Genomic DNA, 20993 nt, shown 5'->3' with positions numbered 1-20993 from the left:
AGGAGGGCACTTGTTGTGATGAGCACTGGGTGTCTATGTAAGTGATGATTCACTGAATTTTACTCCTGAAACCAATATTGCACCATATATTAACTAAAATTTAAATGAAAAAAAAAGGGGGAAAAATAAAGTCATTTGTTTTAAAGTTATGATTCTATGGTATGTGTGTGTGAATGGTGTATGTATGGGGGTGGGTGGTGGGGTGTCCAAACCTGCTATCCAACTTATAAAATACAAGGGTGAAGTGTGATCTTACTAATCACATGGGTAGTTTCTTGATTTTAGGAATAAGAATGTTTTGTTTTTTAATGCCATAAGTAATGATAGCAGCCTTTCACAAATGTTCAAATACAGGCTGTTGACTTCACTCAGACCTGCAAGCTGTATGGAAGAAGTTTTAAGCTTCTTTTCAGAATTCTGTGTTTCCAGGAAAGTAAAAAAAGAAGAAACAAAAAAAGAAAAGAAAAGCCACTACTCCCAATCCTTTTATACTTGATCTTTTCTGTAACTTCTTTCTCCTTCTGATCTTTCAGCATAATTGTTTCTATCTCCGTGATATTTGGTGAGTCATGTTCACTTTTAGTGACATAAGTATGTGGGTGAAACCTCTCTCTGGAGAGAGAAAGCTGACCTTTTCAAGGTATGGAGAGTTCTGGAAACTTTCCATGGACACAGGATGTTTTGTAATAGGGCTGGAGGTGACTGGGTGGGGAGAAAATGACTATCAGAACCAGAAGAGAAAGAAAGAAGAACAGGCAGAGGTATTGACAGACTGGAAATTAAAATTTGTGTAGTGATGGGAAATGAAATAGGAAAGACATAGTTTTATTAAATCTTAGGCTCTTTTTGTCCTCCCAGTTGGTGGAACTATCTCCAGCCGCATCTGGTTGGGGAGAGAGATTGAGCAAATGCACAAAGGGGCATGTATAAAGCAGGGCTGGAGGGTTGCTCCCACCAGGGTTTCTCAGGTGAGTCTGGGATGGAGGTGGGAGGCCAGTCTGGGGCTCTTCCAGGTTTTTTGAAAACAACCTCTGCCTCTTCTATGCTTACTTTTAAGGATCTTCCTCTTTCCCCCCCTAGTTTTGACTTCCCTTTAGAAGAAAAGCATAGAGCCTTTGAGTTGGTGTGCTTATTTTCTAGCTGCCCACCCCCCCTCCACCAGAGCAGGCCAAGGGAGTAGAGTTACCACCTGGAAGGTGACCCTGGGGAGGGGGTGAGAGGGAGTGGGATGGGGTGGGCACAAGGTGTGAGCTGGCTTGAGGGGGCCTAACTGGTGCATTTCAAACTGGCCAGACAGAACCAACCTGGAATGGGCTGGTAGGAGTTGATCACTCTTGCAATAATTGTGGAATTTGGAGATTCCTCCAATTGTTATCTGATCGGTTGCTCACAATACTCCCCAGAGTCTATACATCATACTTTTAAAACTTCCTTGGTGTATTTCCTTCGAAGCTTCCTATCCATCCTCAAGTTGGTGACAGGCAAATTTTAGTAAAGTTTCAAAATGAAGAGTAAATTCTCTCTCCCTCTCTCATAACAAAAAGGAGACAAGAATAAACAATAAACATTAAATTTTTTGAAAAAACAAAAAGGAGACAAGAAAATGTGTGGTATATAGATCTAAGCACATGGGCCAGGTTTAATAGTTAAATCTTCTGATAGTGAATTTTAAACTTAGTACTCATAATTTGTGGGCTGTATTAGTTTACCAGGGCTGCCATAACAAAATGCCACAGGGGCGCCTGGGTGGCTCAGTCATTAAGTGTCTGACTTCGGCTCAGGTCATGATCTTGCAGTTCCTGAGTTTGAGCCCTGCATCGGGCTCTGTGCTGACAGCTCAGAGTCTGGACCCTGCTTTGGATTCTGTATCTTCTCTCTCTGTCCCTCCCCCATTTGTGCGCATGCTCGCTCTCTCTCTCAAAAATAAATAACCATTTTAAAAGTTTTTAAAATGTCACAGACTGGGAGGCTTAACCAACAGAAATTTATTTCTCATAGCTCTGGAGGCTGGAAGGTCAAGATCAAGGTGCCTACAGGGTTCGTTTCTTCTTGGGCCTCTTTCTTTGGCTTGGGAATGGCTGCCTTGATGTGTCCTCACATGGACTTTCCTCTGTACATGATGTCTGTGTCCTTATCTCTTCTTCTTACATGACACAAGTCAAATGGATTAAGTCCCAGTCTAATGACCCCATTTTTGCTTAGTTACCTCTTAAAATAAAGGCCCTGTTTCCAAAAACAGCCACATTCTGAGGTACTGGGAAATAGTGCTTCCACCTAGGAATTTTGGTGAGACATAATTCAGCCCATAATGTGGGCTATTTATTGATATTTTAGACTTAAAGAAAAGGATTTCCTGGTGTCCATACTTGGAATAGGAGGTGGAGAAATTCAGACTGTTATTAAGTAAAATGTAATATTGAACAGTGAGTGCTTACTATGTGCTCAATACAGTGTTTAGTGAATGTGTAAGATAAAAGTGTAAGACAGAGGCCTTGTTTTCAAGGAGTAAATGTTTGAACTGATGAAACCAGATAATGGAAGTAAATTTTAATTTAAGCCTCCATTTTCTAGATAATTACTCAGTCCTGTCTTTGGTTGATGAGTTGGAGCCTCTTTTGGTTTTCTTGAGCTCTTCCTTTAATAGGAGACGTTTGGAACTTGATGATGAAGACTGCTTAGCAGAGCCTATTATGTTGGTAGTTATTAAATTGGGGGTTTTTGTGTGTTTTCTTTTTGAGTTTTTTTTAGCCCCAAAGGTGCTGTTAAAAATGGAGTAGTGCTCTTCAAAGTAACTTTTTAGTTTGATGTCATTATTCTTAGTGTGACTCAGCCTCTGATGTGCTTATAACATTGGCCCTACAACCTTGAAATTGTTCATTATGCAGCCAAGTCTTCACAGTGAGATCCGTGGGAGATTTACTGCAAGAGTGACTGGGAATTTCGTTCTGCCCTAGTTGGCAAGTTCTCTGTTTCATTGTGTTCTTTTGCAAAAACTGTCATTATTGAGCCAGTAATTAAGAACATAAATCCAAGTTTCCTTTGAAAATAATTTTACTGAATTTAGATTTGACAAGAGCCACATTTTATAACCATTTGCTCAACTTTGTGTTTCATCCTGCAGTAAATCATCCCGAATCAACATCATCTATTACAGATAAACTGGGATTACTCCCCATAAAATGATATTGTCAGAGACATCTCCAAATTAAATTGGAGTTTTCAGATCTCAGTTAGGTGTAAAATTCTTTGCCTGGTGCTGAGATTCAGAAGTGGGTAAGCATTGTTTTAGATGAGTTTCAATACATTGCAGAAGTGATCTGTCAAAGAGTGAATTTCTGTAGTGCAGTGTACCAAATTCTGTGGTGAAAGACAAAGTACTTATAGGAGCACATGTGAGGAAGAGACTATCACCAAGACAAGGCATGTGAGGATATCAAGGAAAGTTTCACCAAAGAGGTAGCTTTCATACTAGGATCTGATAAAGAATAGTCTTTTGAGTGGAAGACATGAGGAGAGAACATTGCCAGGGAAAGGAAACGCATGAGGGAAAAACATGCTTGGGGAAAAGGCAGGATGTGTCCAGGGAATAGGAGTTGTAGAGTTTGGCAGAAGATCAGATGTGGTGGGAGATTAATTCCAAAGGTTGCTTGAGCCAAAGCCTGGACTGCCTTTTTTGAAACATCTCATATGTCATCTAAAAAGAGCTTGCATGCTATTCTGCAGGTAATGGGGAGCTAGTTAAGGTTTGTGGAGCTGGACTTGGTCAACAATTCAGTATCATCAAAAATACAGTTCTTATGACTGTGAAAAATCAGTATTTGAGGGATAAAGAGGAAGATTGGGGCAGAAAAATTTAGGGGCTGTATAGTGCAGTAATCACCTGGAAGGAAGAGTGAAATCTGAAGGCCTGGGGAAGACAATGACAGTGAAATAAAAGCAAGAATCAGAAAAGTCTTGTCCAGTTGGGATCAATGTTGCCTCATGGTTCATAAAATCTTGTGAGAGACTACTGACCTGTTCTACCCCCAAGATTCTGTGAGTTAGGCTTCTGTGACCACATAAGATCCCTACATTCCAGAAGAGAGCATTTCCTCACAAGTGTAAGTACATATAAGAACACTTCAGATGTATCTGTATATATTTAAGAAGTGAGATCATCTCTCCCAACCCAATTAATGTGTTGGTTGAAAGGGGGATGATTAGATCTATTTCCTTGAGTACAAACTAATTTTGCATTTTTGATGAGTCTCTAGTATGGAGACATAGTAATGTTTATCAGGGTTTTTCCCTAAATACTTACCATATTTTTAAGGCTTACACTTGTGCTTTATAGGAAAGTGAGCTTTAGTTTCTTCTCACTGAACTCAGAATAAGAATTTAATAGAAAATTGAGAACAAAACTATGAAAAAATTAGAGAAAGAAAGGAAACAAGATAATCATATGATACAATACAGAAGATACTGAATTGCTGGATTAAAACAGAAGATACAGAATTGCCAGATTAAAATAGAAGATACTGAATTGCTGAATAAAGTCTTGTTGTTTACCAAGACCCAAGGGGTTAGTGTAGGTAAAATTAAAGAAGTATACTGTGGAAGAAGCAAGCGGGCAATTAGACATATGGAGACCATTGGTGATTGCATGATGGCAGGTATGGCAGAAAAAAAATGAAATGGTATGGAGATGGAGAATATGGATTTTGCAGGATTTATAAGTATCTCACACATCTTATCCCTAATAGGTAAGTGCCTCATTACTTGTATATACTTATTTTATTTACCAAACACTTATATGTCACTTATATTCATTCAATTGGACCTTGTAACAGTCCCATGAACTAGGTATTTGCATTACTTCCATTTTACCAATTGGGCGACACAGAGAAGTTAAGCAATTAACCTACAGTCACACAGCTTATAAGTAGCAGAGCCAAGGATTCAAACCCAGGCAGTCTGACTCCAGAGTTTATGTTCTTAACCAAAATACTATGCTGCCTTTCTAAGCTTGAAGGTGGGAGAAAAAGTAATATTTTTTAATGCTATGGGTTGATCTAGAAGAACCTCAACAAGATTTGGACAATTATTTATGCAAACTCATAAATGTAAATGCTAGCTAAAACTGTCATAACATTTATAGTTGTCCATTTCCATTATGGCTGATGGCTAATTCATTCAGATTTTTAGGCAATAGGGATACAAAGATGAATTAGACATGGTTCCTGCTTTCAAAAAACACATAGCCTAGAGGAGGAATAAAATAAGGATATCAAATGGTTTAATAGAGAGTGATAAGTACTTGGATAGCAGTATATATAGGATATGATGTGAGCACAGACATTGGACATTTAAATCAGTGTACCAGAGAAGGCTTCCCTGCAGAGGTGTTATTTGTTTGGGTCTTGAAGGATGAATAGAACTTAGAAATATAGGAAATGGAAGAACAACATGGTAGATAGAGGAAACAGCAAGAGCCAAGCAACAAGTAAAAGAGGATACAACACATTGGAGGCACTGTTCATTAGGTGCCACAGTCCATTAGGACTGGGGTATCAAGTATATATGAGGAAGGAGCAGATGGGGTTAAAGACTTAGAGGCCAAACTATGATTCGCACATGATATATCAAGGAGCTTGACCCTTTGTCCTGAAAGCAGTAGGGATAGATTGAAGCTTTCATCAGGGAGAGGTGTGTGTGTGTGTGTGTGTGTGTGTGTGTGTGTGTGTGTGTGTTTTCTTGAGAAAATAAGGCAGACAAATGTGAAGGATAGAATGGAGGATAGAATGGATCAAATGTATAGACATATTTTGAAAACTATGGCAATAATCCAGGCATCAAATGATGGAACCCTAAACCGAGGCAGTAGCAATGTGAATGGATAAGAGAAGAAAAACTGAGAGGATATGTAGGATGTAGGATATACAAGATAAAGTGATTGTGTATGTTTAGGGAGGGGATAAGAAGGAGTTTTCCAGAAGAGTGGTGACCAAATCCTGTTTTGGGGAATAGCTGCATTAGAATGGCTTTAAAAAACAGATTCCGCACCTTCAGCTCCATAAATTCTGACTTAGCAGGACTGGGGTGACAACTGGAAATCTGGATTCCTTGGAAGTTTCTGAATTCATTTGTCATTGAGAAGGATTGAGAACCATTACAATGCCTAAGTTTATGGGCTGGGTGCCTAAGAGATAACTAATGTGATAATAAAGGTTGGAAGAGACTTTTGACTGAAGAAGAGGAAAGGTGTGGACAAGTTTGCTTTTAGATTAATTTGGGTTACCTGTAGGAAATCTGGGTTGAGCTAGGAACATAGGTTTGGAACTCGAAAGAGAGATTTTTGTGTGAAAATAGATGGTGGTAGATGAAGCCAGGAGTTTGGGTGGTCATCCTGAAGAAAATATGGAATAATGAAAAAGATGGCCTGAGCCCTTAGAAACATTAGTATTTAAGGAGTGATCTGAGGAAGAAGGAATCTTCAGAGAGAGTAAGAAGATGTGACTGTTGTCATAGGAACCAAGGGAGGGCAGAATTTCCATAGAAAGGAGTGGCTAACATTAACAAGAGTTGTAGACATTCAAATAAGGTAAATAGGAGCAGAAAAGTGCCCACTTATTTATAAGATGGTGACCCTGGTGACCAGAGCAGATATAGTATAGAAGGAAGCCAAATGATGGTAAATTAAGAAGGAAAAGAGATGTAAGTATAGATGAGCATTTTAAGAAATTTGTCAATAAGGGAAGATGAGAGAGAATAACAGCTAGTAGGGTTAGGAGAAGAATTTTTTTTTAAAAAACCAGAAGAGGTGTGAGCATGCTAAGGAGAAGCAACTGGTAAAAAAAAGAGAATGACAGATACTAGAGAGAGGCTACACCAATGGAAATAATTCTTTTAGGACAGAGGTAATAGAGTCTAGAGTACACTGGGAGGGGTTAACTTTGAAAAGGAGAGACAACAATTCCATTAAAATTAAAATACAAGTGAGATGGGAATGGACGCAGATAAGATTTTGGCATGAGAGAGAGAAGTTGAAGTTCTTACTTGATGGTCTCTGTTTTCTTAGTGATACAGGAGAGCCCATCTGCCTTGCCCAGGAAGGTAATATCTATCAGGTCCAACTTCCTCAGTAAATTTGATGGAGTACCTAGCACCATATCTCTCTTGTAATACAGCTAGGTAGCCAAATGAAGAAATGAACAAATAAATGTATGCCATCAAATGATAATATATGCTCACAGAAATAGAATTCGTGAAGTAGAATATGTGCCCATAGAAAAAGAAGTATGAAGTAGAAGTATGAAGCCAATATTCTGGAAATGAAATGAAAGTGCAAATGATTGAATCAAGAAAGGACTGAAACTTGGAAGGTCATATCGAGGAACATATGATGCAGAATTTAGCATTAAAGGATTAGTTTTTAGTTTATGCAAAGCAGTTGGGATACACTGTCATATTAGACCTGCCTGATACAGCTAAGCCCTTGGTACCCTTGGTATAATGATGAAAGTAAGCAACATAGTCTAAAGTGTTTCCTCACCTCCACTTTATCCCAGGGCGATTTAGCCATTAGAAACCCTGCCAAAGACTTATGAAAACATTTGCAAACTGAAAAAAAAGGATAGGCTTCAAAATATGAAAATAAAACTACAAAACTGAAATTAATAACATTCTGTCAACTTCATTAACTTCAAATTTAGTATTCATAAAACTGTCATTGACCCTTAAAAATAATTTGTTAATTAGATTTTCTCACTTCAAAACAAAAAAACTCATAGTTGGCTAAGCGTCCAACTTCGGCGCAGGTCATGATCTCACGGTTTGTCAGTTCGAGCCCCGCATTGGGCTCTGTGCTGACAGCTCAGAGCCTGGAGCCCGCTTCAGATTCTGTGTCTCCCTCTCTCTCTGTCCCTCCCCTACTCATGCTCTTTCTCTCTCTCTCTCTCTCAAAAATAATTAAACATTAAAAATACCTCATGATATGCACAGTGATTTGCCAGGAATCATATCATAGCTAAATAATTGATAATTTTAAATAAACAACATAATTCCTTCAAATTACAGCTGTGTGTGTGTGTGGGTGTGTGTGTGTGTGTGTGTGTGTGTGTGTAAAATGTGATGATATGGTGCATCCTAAAATGTCTGTTGTGATGTTGAAGATGTGTGGAAAGTGAGAGGTGTAGGACATCTTACTCTTTAAAAATACCTGCTTTCTGTTCCCTCTCACAAGGAAGCCGTGTGTCTCAATTGTCCCTTGTGTCATTTATACCTTCCCCAAATTGGGAAACCCATTCACTTCAATATGCTGGTTCCTACAGTTAGGAAAGCCTTTCTTTCCCTGATTGAGAAATAGAAATCTTTTGTCTCCAATAAAAGAAATTTTGGAGAGAAATATGGGAGCCTTCTCCACCCCACCTTGAACTCATATTATGCATAAGAAAAACACAGAAACTAAAATTCCTTTAGTTGCTTTTAGGATATATGAGAGGATTGGTTCCTGGATCACAAAAGACAACACATAGCATCCAGATAATCTAAAATGTCTGCCAAAATCTGTCCCTTACTCTTCAATAGGAGACCCAGAAAGTCCAAGGTACTCATCATTGTGCTAACACCCTTGCCTGCACATCCCATCTCCAACTTGCAACTTCAAGTTATGATGTTTGTAACAAGGCAAACAATCTGCCTTGCAGCCCCATGGCTCAGAAGAGTCCAAGAGTAGAAAAGATAGTTAAGAGAAATCAAGTACTAAATAATGTGAGCTTTTGGCATAGAATCCTTAATCCTTGGCTTTTCATGTATTATTGTCTTTGTGTCTTTGTGAGATATTGATTGAATAATATGCAATGTGGGAGAAATAGCGTAGACATTTTTGAGCCAGAAAGAACCTTAGTGTTGACATTGATGTGTCTTAGAAATATTGATGAATTCAGTACTTCCTATGAACCATACAACTTCTACATTTAAATGCCACTGGAACCCATTCAATTCACTGAGCAAAAATATAGTGGGAGCTTTGGGTTAATACTCTGATTCTTGCCTCTACTCAGCTCCTCCTAGTTATTTGTGTTGCATTGGAAAGGTATTTTGTGTCCTGATGTCTAACATTCAGGTCCCCAAGCCTAATATGGACTGCCTGACCCCAGATGTAATTTTCAGCAATATTAATTGACTAGAGAATATTTATTATTACGGCAGTAGGACCCAACCAGCTTGACAGCTGCTCCTTCTGTGTGACTGATTGCCTTCTAAGTGCTGTATTAACAGTCTTGGATCATTGACCAATTTAATTTGAATGCAATTAATTATACAAATGTGAGCTCTTCACATTTACTTTCATTAAAATTATATCACAACAAAAAGAAAATAGATATAAATCAAGCCACATGTCCTTGCTTCAAGTATGAGTCAATTCTGGTTCAATTTCCCTTTATCATACATTTAAAAATTCCTAAGGTTCACACACATCTGGGAGTTCTGATCATGTGACCTTTTTGTCTAAAAAACTTGGGTACCCCTACAGTTCCATGACCTACTCCATGATCTCTACAGTTCTATTTTGTACCCCAAACAGAAATGTAAATGTGGGTCTCTTATGCCTAAATATTCAATTATATGTTTAAATTTTAATTGTTTTGGAGATTTTTTCTTTTTTCTCCTTTTTAAATAGGAATTTACTGACTGAAAATGGCAGAAAAAATCTTAGAGAAGTTAGATATTCTGGATGAGCAGGCAAAGATGCTCTTGGCCAGAAGAGCAAAGGTTTGTAAATAAAAGCTAAAATAAAATTTAATCATTAAAATGTTATTTCAAATGTGAATGATTATCTTTATTTTTTAGTTAATGATGCAGTAGTATGGAGTTGTAAACTAATTTGTAAAAAGCAAATCATTATATTCAAAAAGTCATCTAGGTAAGTGTATACTATAAAGAATTAATTAGATATACAAGGTAACTTCTGGATAGCTGCCACATTATATTAGGATATAATGTATCTAAGGTGATTAAGATAAAAAATCAAATAAGCAGCCAAATAGTAAATGTGACTACTTCTATAGTTCTCATTAATATGTTAAACATATAAAAAGTTATTTAATTGGTTTATTAAAAGGAAGAAAATATTTGGTATAGTTACCAAATTAAAAGTAAAGGTCATAAAAATTAAATAACATGAGACTTTTATAAAATTCAATATAAAATGTTAATAAAGAATATAATTTTCAAAAATTAGATTTTTAGCACATATGAGCAATTTAATTTGGTTACACAAAAACTTGCAAAATAATTTAACAATGTGGATAAATGAGGCATGAAGAGCATAGAGTCTCAGAAATCAAGGAAGACAGCACAAAGAGGAACTCTGAAGTGACTGAACATATTTGTGAACCTGAAAATGAAAACGTTAATGTTTGAATAATAATCTTTCTCTTTTTTTCATAACTGTCTCCTTTTATTAAAAAAAAAAGAGAAATATTGGGAAAACCAATAAATTCTTTCTGTCATTGCTACCCAAATTTTGAAATAGCAAACCAGGAGTAACTTACTAATGCAACCATATTAGACTTAAGCACCCCAAAGTTCACTCCTTTTTAATTTTCTTGTTTAAAATGAAATGTATTTTAGAAAATATAATCAGAGATAAATCTTTGTAATTTGTCTTGAAATTCCCTTTTATATGAATTTTAAGTTATGATTAGTAATAATAATTCTTACCTTTTTTACTAGGGTCTTCTTTTGTGTAAACCATTTCCATAAATATTCTCATTTTGTGTTACTATGTCTAGTTCATGTGTTACTAATAGAGGATTTTCTGGAAATTCTTTTTAAGTATATACAATCAAATTTAAATTTTTTCTTAATTTTATTTATTATTTTTATTTATTATTTTTATTTTAGAGAGAGAGAGCATGAGCGGGGGTGGGGCAGAGAGAGAGAGAGAGAGAGAGAGAGAGAGAATCTTAGGCAGGCTCCTTGCTGAGCATGGAGCCTAATGTGGGCTCAATCCCATGACCCTAGGAGCAGTTTTACATATATACATATTTATATATATAAATTATGCTTAAAGGAAATTACATAAAGAAAAATTGTCTTTGGCCTCCTCAACTGCTGCCTTGAGGCAAATAAAATTTAGCACTTTGGGTTTATCCGTCCACATCTTATTTTGTGCTGTTACAAAGATATACAAATATTATCTATGTATGCATAAACCCATTTATCTTTACATATACTCAAAATATAAATATACAGGTACACATACACATACATACACCTACATACATTTACGAAGGTGAATTATCTCTATTTTCTTTTTTAACGACCACGAAATGAGATGAAAATATATAAATCACTTTGGTAATTGCTTCTTTATTTTTTTAACTTTTATATTTTGAAATTAATACAAGTCATAGGAAGTTGCAGAGGTACTACAGAGTCCCATGTCCCTTTCACCCAGTTGCCCCCAGTAGTGACATCTTATATGGGTAGTATACAATATCAAAACCAGTATGAATCCCAGCCCATATTAACACTGGCATATTACCATTAACCAGACTACAGATTTCATTTAGTTTTCACCATTTTTAAACCTGCCTTCATTTGTGTGTATAGGTTTATCAATTTTATCTCATAAGAGATTTGTGTAATCACTACCACAATCAAGATACAGCACATACGCATCACCATGAAAGAACTCCCTCATGTTATTTTTCTGTATTTGTATCCATATCCGCACTTCATTCCCCATCTATCCCTGGCAATGGCTAATCTGTTCTCCAATCTTTAAAATTCAGTAATTTTGAGAATGTTATACAAATGGAACCATTCAGTATGTGAATTTTGAGATTGACTTTTCACTAAGCATAATGCCCTTGAGGCCCTGTTAAGATTTTGCATGAATCAATAGCCTTATTATTATAAATAATATATAAATTTTGTTGCTGAGTAGTATGCCATTATATGAATACACAGAGTTTCAACCACTCACCCATTGAAGGATGTTTGGGTTTTTTTCAGTATTTTGCTTTTAAAAATAAAGCTGCTTTAAAAAAAAGATTAAAGAGAGCTGCTGTGAATATTTGTGTACAGGTTTTTGTGTAAGCGTAAGTTTTCATTTCTCTGGGGTAAATGCCCAAGAGTGTAATTGTTGGTGCAATTTCCATCTCTTAAACACAACAAAGTCAAGGCCACGAGGTTTGATGTGAGTTCCCCCTCACTGCTTCTCAGCCAGGAAACTACCTTCAATAAGCAAGCTGAGCCATCGTGGGATTTACCTCATTTGTTTCCCTTTTCTCAGGGATTATGGTTCCCCCTCTGCCTGTTCTCTAATGCCTGATTACAGTTGTTTTCGTATGTTTTGTCTGGGTTTCTAGTTGTTTACAGCAGGAGGGCAATTCCTGTAGCACTTAATCCTTTCCTGGCAGAAGCAGAAGTTCCTATCCTTTGACTTGCTGTCAAATTTTTCACCACTTTATTCCTCTGGGCAATGCTGAGATAATTTTTTAGAAAAGATTTCTGGCTCCTTAACTAACTTGTTAGCTATATCCTTTTCCCTCTTCAGTCCATCTATATAAATATTTGAACAAAGTCTTTTGATTGCTTTCTTCACTTCATTTCTGGCTTACGCAACTAGACAAATGTTGGAATGATTCACCACGTGCATGGGGACGGCAAGAGCAGCAGGTTAGAGATCAACTTGCTCTCCTTCCAATAACTCTATGTATCAGTGTTTTCTTTGTGTAATATATAGGTCACTCTTAAATTCTGAATTTTAGAATTAGGAGGGAGCCTTCATGATCATCTAGTCCAACATCCTATCATTTCATCAATAGGAAAAGAGTAGCTCAGGTCACACAGCAATGGTATAAAAAATGTTGGTACACAGGCCCCCCCCAGCTTTTAATCTGTAATATTTTGCTATTAGTGACTGGCACATAAATTCTGTGTGAATGCATAAAGTGAGACTAATTTCATCCTTTCCATACAGGATTTTTCCTATATGAAAAGTGCTCATTTTTTTTTCAGTGTTGTACTTTGGATTTATTGCAGAAAAACAGACTTCAGAGTCAAGTAAAGAAAAAGACTTTGGTTACACCACTGACATTTGATTTTCAGTTGGAATTTGAAGAGGCTATTGCTCCATCCACATCTAAGAACGTATCCAGGAGCACAGAAGACAAGTCATTTGGTATTAAAAAACCAAAAAGGTAACCATCCTAACTACCTCAAACTTTCAGTTGGATGGTTTTTTGTTTTGTTTTGTTTTTTAATTTTTTTTTAACGTTTATTTATTTTTGAGACAGAGAGAGACAGAGCATGAACAGGGGAGGGGCAGAGAGAGAGGGAGACACAGAATCAGAAGCAGGCTCCAGGCTCTGAGCCTTCAGCCCAGAGCCCGATGCGGGGCTCGAACTCACAGACCCTGAGATCGTGACCTGAGCTGAAGTTGGACGCTTAACCGACTGAGCCACCCAGGCGCCCCTCAGTTGGACGTTTTAAAGCATTACTGTAGATTTGTTTTAGATTATGTAATCTGTATTAAATGTAAGCTTTGTCAAACATAGGCATGTTTCATAGTGCTTATGAGTTACACCATACTTATTCAGCATTCTGAATAAATTAGTTTATAAAATATTTATTGTAGTTTATTATTACAGGTGGTTATTAGATAGTAATTACAATTCTGGATTTTTAAAGAAAGACTTGTCTTGAATTCTATTACATTGCCCCAGATTAATGTCAGGATTTATTTCAAATTTTAGACCAATAGACTGCCAAAAGAAGTCTACCTAGAAAACTAAGTAAGGCAGTTTCTCTATGTACTTATAAGAGATAGCCTGAATATGTCATAGTTGGTCTTTCACTGGCATTGTGGACATGCATAATGCTATATAATTTTTCTAAGCATCATAAATGTAGAGGAGAGCCCAGACAAAAGAAATAATAAGATGTAGAATCAATAGAACTTCTATCGTACCTTGATGGTAGTGTGGACACTGTTCTTACCTCATTTATTCTGTGTAAACATTCAGTGTGTTCAGTGCAGTTTTATAGATGAGAAGCCCATCTCGGTGAGGTTAGATAACTTGCCCAAGGTCACACAGGTGAGTGGCTCAAACTGGATTTAAACTCTAGCGGTTCGATTTCAGACTTGTGCTCTTTATCACTCATGCAACTGGATGAATGTTGGATGGCAAATTTATCACTGCCCCATTCTGAATGTAGAATGGCTTGCAGCTTTCGGGCTTGGTTACTAAGTGCATTATGACATTTTGTACTTAGGTAGAGAATATATGATGAAACACAGATTGGGGTAGAGAAGAGGATTACAGTGATAAGGTCTGAGTTTCATTTTGGATATATTAAGTTTTAGATGTCTGTGGGGCATTGAGGAGGGGGCATTCTTCTTCTAGGAAGCAACCCATTCTTGGCAGGAAGTCCTTTTTAGCTGTAACAGAATGATTGCTTAAGTAACAGAGCATAAGGCAGAACGTTTCTGTCCTCATATCAACAATGATATCCTGGTTATATGGGTTATATTGGATAAACTCAGTTCCTCTGTATCTGGAGATACAGTTCCTGGTCTTGTAAGTTTTGTTAATTATAATTCAGGATGCGAGTCTCCACCGGTGCTCTTAAACCTCACTCCTACACTGAGTTGTGATCGCAGATACACTTCACACAGCTGATTCCTGTGAACACTAATGACAGAGATGCACTGCTCTAGCCCAGTAGGTCTCAAACATGGAGGGCTCCTTAAAACACAGAGTGCTGGACTGCACCTGCAGAGTTTTTGATTTAATATTTTTGATTCAGTAGGTCTGGGCGGGGCCTGACAATTTGTACTTCTAATAAGTTTCCAGGTAATGCTGGTGCTGCTGGTCCAGGGACCATCCTTTGAGTCTCTGCTCTAGCTTATGTCCTGCTGATCTAGCTGCCCAACACCAACATCTGTTCATTCCAGTTTTCTTCCATAGTTTGCTGAATATCATAGTGCCTCTCAGCCCGGTGCTGTGATCACCTAATTGATGTAAACCTTCCCAGGTTTATTTGTAGCTGTGCTTTGCCTTCAGACTAGTAGTTTTCAACCTACGTGCACATTAGTATTACTTGGGGAGCTTTAAAATAATTGGATTCTACTTTAATTAGTTTGGAGTAGACCCCAGGCATTACTATTTTTAAGATTCCCCAAAAGATTCTTACATAAAACTAAGAATGAGAACTATTCAAATTCTTAGGGCTTTTTTTCTCAGTTACTCCCAGAGACATGTGTCCCATGTAACTATCAGTTCAGGATTTCAGCATTTTTCTGGGATAAATGGGAACCGATAAAATATTAAAGATATCTTTCAGTTAATCTGTGTATAGTCTCTAAGATTTCTCATTAAACACCAAATATACTCTTCTCTGCAACTTTTCATAAATGGACCTTTTACAAAAGAGTCATATTCATTTTAGCAAAACTCCCTTTTAAAAATTACCTGGAATAAAGATAAAGTGGGGCACCTGGGTGGCTCAGTTGTTTGTGTGCAACTCTTGGTGTCAGCTCAGGTTTATGATCCTGAGATTCATAGGATCAAGCACCCAGTGCTGACAGTGCAAGACCTCTGTGCTGACAGTGCAAGACCGCCTTTGGATTCTCTCTCTCCCTCTCTCTCTCTGCCCCTCCCCCAGTGGTGAGTGAGCACTCTCTCTCTTTCTCTCTCTCCTTTAAAAAAATAAAGGAAAGACAAAGTGATTTCTCTATTACTTAAGCATTTAGTGCTGCATTATCAGTTGAAAATGGCAATTTTACCACTTATAAATTGGTAAGAAATAGAAAACAAGTTAGGAATAAGGAGGTTGATTAAGGGTATTTAAATTGTCACTGAAAGTTAGCTCAGTAAATAATTCAAGGCTACTGAAGTTACAAAAAATAATATTTTTCTTTTTTTTAACGTTTATTTATTTATTTTGAGAGAGAGAGCAAAAGCAGGGGAGGGGCAGAGAGAGAGGGAGAAAGAGAATCCCAAGCAGGATTCTCTCAGTGTGGAAGCTGATACAGGGTTCAAACTCAAAAATGGTGAGATCATGACCTGAGCCAAAATCAAGAGTTAGACAGTTAACTGACAGAGCCATTTAGGCTCCCCAAAAATATTTTCCTTTAGATTAATAGATTAATAGGGGCTATTCATTAGAAGAATTATTGTCCTAAAAATAAATCTATAATGAGACCTGTCAAAAGAATATTCCTTTTAGAAATAGTTTTATGACAATAGGATAAACTTGCATACAGAAAAGATAGTTAAATATTAATGAAGGATTCTCTTGCAGCCTATAGTGAAATTTAATTGGCCACATTCCTTCTTCCTTTAGTTCAATATGCATGTCTTATACTCTGTGTGACATTAGACTGGCACAGAGATTAAGAGGATGAGGTTTATAGGCCAGTTGCCAGGTTTGTATCTTAGCTTTACTTACTACTAATTGTGACCTTGGACAAGTTACATAACCTTTTGTGTCTCAGTATCCTCATATTTACAGTGTGGATAATAATAGTATGTATTCCATAGGGTTGTTTTGCAAATTAAATGTATTGACATGTGTGAAGAGTTTAAAATTCCCCAACATACAATAGTCACTCAGAAAAAAACAAAACAAAAACAAAACCCAGCAATAAAAATATAAACTGTATTAAACATAAGGGAAGGGAAGGAAAAATAAGATAAAAACAGAGAGGCAAACCATAAGAGACTCTTAAATACAGAGAACAAACCAAGGATTTCTGGAGGGGTATTGGGTGGGGGATGGGCACTTGTGATGAGCATTGGATGTTATATATTAATGATGAATCACTGGGTTCTACTTCCAAAACCAATACTGAAATAAATAAATAAATAAATAAGCTGTATTTTTGAAATATGCAATCATATATTCTAATCATTAAAAATAAGATAGTAAATGAGATACACAAGCCATGTTTACATATGGCAATAATTTCTAAAATCTTAGGTAAAGTATGACTTATGGGTAAGTAGGGTAGGGTGGCCTGGGAACAGGAAGGATAGAGAAGATGGAGGCTTTTATGTGAGTGGACGCAGAGATTCATGCCTCATTCCTGCTGCCCACACCATTTCTCAGTTATGTAAGCACAGGCTCCTTCAAGGCCCCAGGAGGATCCTGGGAAGGTAACAACGTCAACTCCAGCTCTCTATGGGGAGAGGTTCGCTACTAGGCTGAACACTGCCTCTTCTCTGTAGCTGGAAGAGGACTCATTATTGCTCATACCTAGAGGAACCTGACATTCTAGAGCAGGGCCTCTTTACAGTAACTGCCCACATGAGAGTTTTTGGAAAATATGCTGAACCCTGCCTAGAGATCTTGATTTAACTATGGGCGGGGGGGTAGGGGGGAAGTCTGGACATCGGTGTTTTTTCAGAGCACCCTAGATGATTCTAGTATACATCTAAAAATTTAAGAAACATTTCTAGAGACCTCTTCATTTGTCACTCCTTTAATCAAGAGACCCTCTTATGACAGCTTGTTTGCCACTGATACTCTTCAAAAGAATCTTATCTGTCACTGACTGATATTACCTGAGTCTCAAATAGCCTCACCTTTATATGTGCTGAGGGAACTCACACTCATTGAAATGAGAGGTTGAAGAGAAATCCCTCATTTAAGGGGACTCATATGAAGGAGGGAGATAAAGACAATCAAAACAAGTGACTCATGATGAGGTAGATAATGGAAGAAACAGAAGAAAACTTAGGAGAATATGTATCTTAAGGACAGAAATAATCAGGGAAAAGGGATTTAAAAATATTTCTGGATCAAAAATTGAGTAGGAAAATAAAAATAGAATACAGTTAAAAACAGGATTGACAGTCTAGAAGGTCAAATAGAAGCAATATCTTATGAAAATACAAAAAAAAGGAAATCAGATTGAAAAGAGATATATACTAAGATTTCAAGATATTCAACCTGGAAATATATACCTAATACATAAATCAGGAAAGTAAGAAACATAGTAAAGAAATAAAGAAATATTAGGGAAAAATGACCTTTTTTTGAAGACAGACTTGAATTTTCAGATCAAAAGGGTTACCAACCGCTAGACTTACAGTAAAATTATTTAAGTCCAAAGGCAGAAAAATAGTGGTTAATTACAAAGGAAAGGAAGTCAAATGAGTTTTATATGTCTCATCTGCATCTCTGAGGCTATAAAACAATAAACAATTTTAAACTTTTGAACAGAATGGCAATCCAGGAATCCTCTATTTAGATGAATCATCATTTATATATGAGAACAAGAGAGAAATTTTTGGATATGAAAAACTAGAAGGTAATCCACCTATATATTCTTTCTGAGACATTTACCTGGAGAAATATTTTATGCAAGTTAAAATCAAATATAATTAAAATAAAGATACAAACTGGATGTCTTTATGACAAAAAATGTATTTAGAATTCTTCCATGATACCAGAACGAAAGCTCTGGACCTTCGTTTCACAGTGGCTGTTCTGTAAAAACATAAAACATTCCAAAGCAGGGAAGTTATCCATAACAGATTCCTATTTGGGAAGAGGCAGCTTTTGAAGCAATCCCCATACTTCCATCTGAGCTGTGTCCCCATTTCTTCCCTTTATGCACCAGTGCCATTTCATATCCATTCCATGGATGTGCAGTAACCTTCCTTTAACTCCAGCCCATGCAGCACAAAATCAAGGCCTTTACCTGTATTCCTTTAACTCAACTGCAACAGGATATAATTTCACAGGGTATTTTTCTAAATATAAGACCATAAAAGAGGGAATGAAGGTGGATGAATTAAAAAAATTACAAGCAGCTCAAAACCAATACAACTTATAAAGAGAAGATTTATGATTTTATGCTAGTGAATTAAACCATAAAATTTATAATCCAAGTTTAATTATTTATATTACATAAGAATCTAGTGCTAGGAACTCAATTTTTATTCTTAGGCTCTTAGCCTCCCATTTGTTCTTCCTGCTGCTGGGAAAAAAATTCTCCATGGATCTCTTATATTTCTGTACATCTTATGAGAAGAGGCACTGGTTACCTTGTTCCTAGCTTCTCAAGGATTTTTGTATAACAAATAGCCTTGAAAGAGGTAGTGCTTTTCTTTGAGCAAGAGCAGGTATGTTACTATTCATTATAAAAAATTTGGGTTCTGTAAGCTCAGGGTTCCACTCTTGTAACAACGCACTATGTGTGCAGAAGTCTTCTGGCCCTCTGCTTGTTGCCCTGTGGAATAGAGGCTCAGAGAACTGATACAGAAAATGCTATTCCTATCATGGTGAGTAATAAATAGGCCTTTGTCTCTGACTCAGGAGTCTACTTCTTTGCGAGCATAGATCAAACTGTGGCAGCCTAACTCGTTAGCTTGTAAGTAATGTCAAATCTCAGACCTTTCACACCTACTTTTAGGGAAGAAGCTAGAATGACAGAAACTGTGACCACCCTCCTCCCTTTCCTTTGCAAAATGAGTGGTAAAATACGTTAGGCTCATTATTCAATGAGTAGGAGAACACCCTTATCCAGGTCCCTGTGAGCTTAGAAGAACTCTATTTCTATACCCCATTTATCTATCCCATAAGTCTATCTGCTTCTGGGCATCAGGATTTATATTTTAGTTATTAGTCAACTAAATCCTTAAAATCAATCCATATAATAAAGTTTTTAAGAAATAAAACAATATGACAAGAGGCTATATAAACTAGAAAGGAAAGTCAAGGTCAGTTGTGGACAGAGTTTGTGTATAATCAATCTTGTAAACCAACCCAGCAAGGGATAAAACAAATGAACTGAAATTTGACCTCTTCTTATGTCCCAAACATTTTGCTAAGCAACTTCTGAACTTTATTTTACGTATTTCTTGTACTAACCCTATAAGATAGCTATTACTGCATTTGGCCTGTGAAAGACAAATTCAGAGGAAATCAGTATTCTGCAGAACTTCACGTAGAGTCAAGATGCAAAGTAAGGTCCAACTCCAAAGTCCACACTCTCTAGTTCACCATGAGGAAATCCATATCCAAACATCTCTATATAGTCTCTGTAAACATATTTGAAAAATACTTTAGTAAGATAAGGATAAAAAAAATTACTCCTTAACAAGACTATATAGCCAACTTCATCCTTAGGATGGAAGCCTTGACGCATTTCCATTTAAATTAGAAGCAGAAGGATGCCCATTCTCACCAATATACTGTACTATTCTAGAAGTGCTTGCCAGTGATATTAAACAAGAACATAATACAAAAATATAAATGTTTTGAAAGGGATAGATAAAATGTTTTATGAAGGTTAAATGAATGTTTACTGAAAAATCCAAAGAGAATACACTAAAATCTCATTGGAAATTATAAGATTATAAGAAAGTTTAGTCAAAATTTACCAGGAAAATTTGTACACTCAGCAGATGTTTATTACACATGTACTATGTGTCAGTCCCTATTCTAGGTGCTGGGAATACGAGTGAACAAAATCCTCACTTAATTTATGTTTTAGGATAAGGTGGGGAGACAGATAATAAACTAAATGAACAAATGAATATTTAATGTCAATCCATTAGTGATAAATACTATGAAGAAAATGATAGTAAATTAAAGGAATTAAGACTGATAGGGGTTACTATTTTAAATAGAGAAAGGGGCAGGATAAAACCTTTGTGGAGAGATGGAAATTGAGCAGAGTCTTACAAAATGCTCTCTTATAACTTAAGGGAGTAACCCTTGGCAATCACTGGGAAATGTTACAGGCAGAAGGATGAGCAAGTACCAAGGTCCTCAAGTGGGAGCTTAAATTCCTTTCCTCAAACCAAACAGTTGGAAAATTCACTCTGCTTCCATGTGGAGGTGGGGCTTGGGGAGGTGCACAGAGAGGCCTGAAAGGACATTCAATCGAAGTTCCTCTGCTTAGAAACATGAGAACTGGGGACAGTTTCTGTCTTGGAGTGAGGATTTTGAACTTTATTTGAGTCCAGTAGGAGACATTTGGAGGG

At 36.8% G+C, this 20993-nt stretch overlaps 1 protein-coding gene across 2 annotated transcripts in view; it reads left to right on the top strand.

Moving 5' to 3' along the window:
- The first annotated feature begins 4096 nt into the window (after window positions 1-4096).
- The window catches only part of CC1H1orf141 (chromosome C1 C1orf141 homolog), a 42137-nt gene continuing 25240 nt past the window's right edge, over window positions 4097-20993 (top strand). The window contains exons 1-3 of one of the 2 annotated variants that reach the window (XM_042953179.1): window positions 4654-4742; window positions 9662-9753; window positions 13036-13193. In XM_042953179.1, coding sequence (XP_042809113.1) covers window positions 9679-9753; window positions 13036-13193 — 233 coding nt within the window. In that variant the 5' untranslated portion in view covers window positions 4654-4742; window positions 9662-9678. Of the gene's footprint in view, window positions 4743-9661; window positions 9754-13035; window positions 13194-20993 lie in introns of both variants that reach the window. The other variant, XM_042953180.1, reaches the window with a different exon arrangement.

The sequence above is a fragment of the Panthera leo genome, chromosome C1 (assembly GCF_018350215.1).
Source record: "Panthera leo isolate Ple1 chromosome C1, P.leo_Ple1_pat1.1, whole genome shotgun sequence".
NCBI classification, from domain to species: Eukaryota; Metazoa; Chordata; class Mammalia; order Carnivora; family Felidae; genus Panthera; species Panthera leo.
This window is presented reverse-complemented; position numbering and strand designations above follow the sequence as displayed.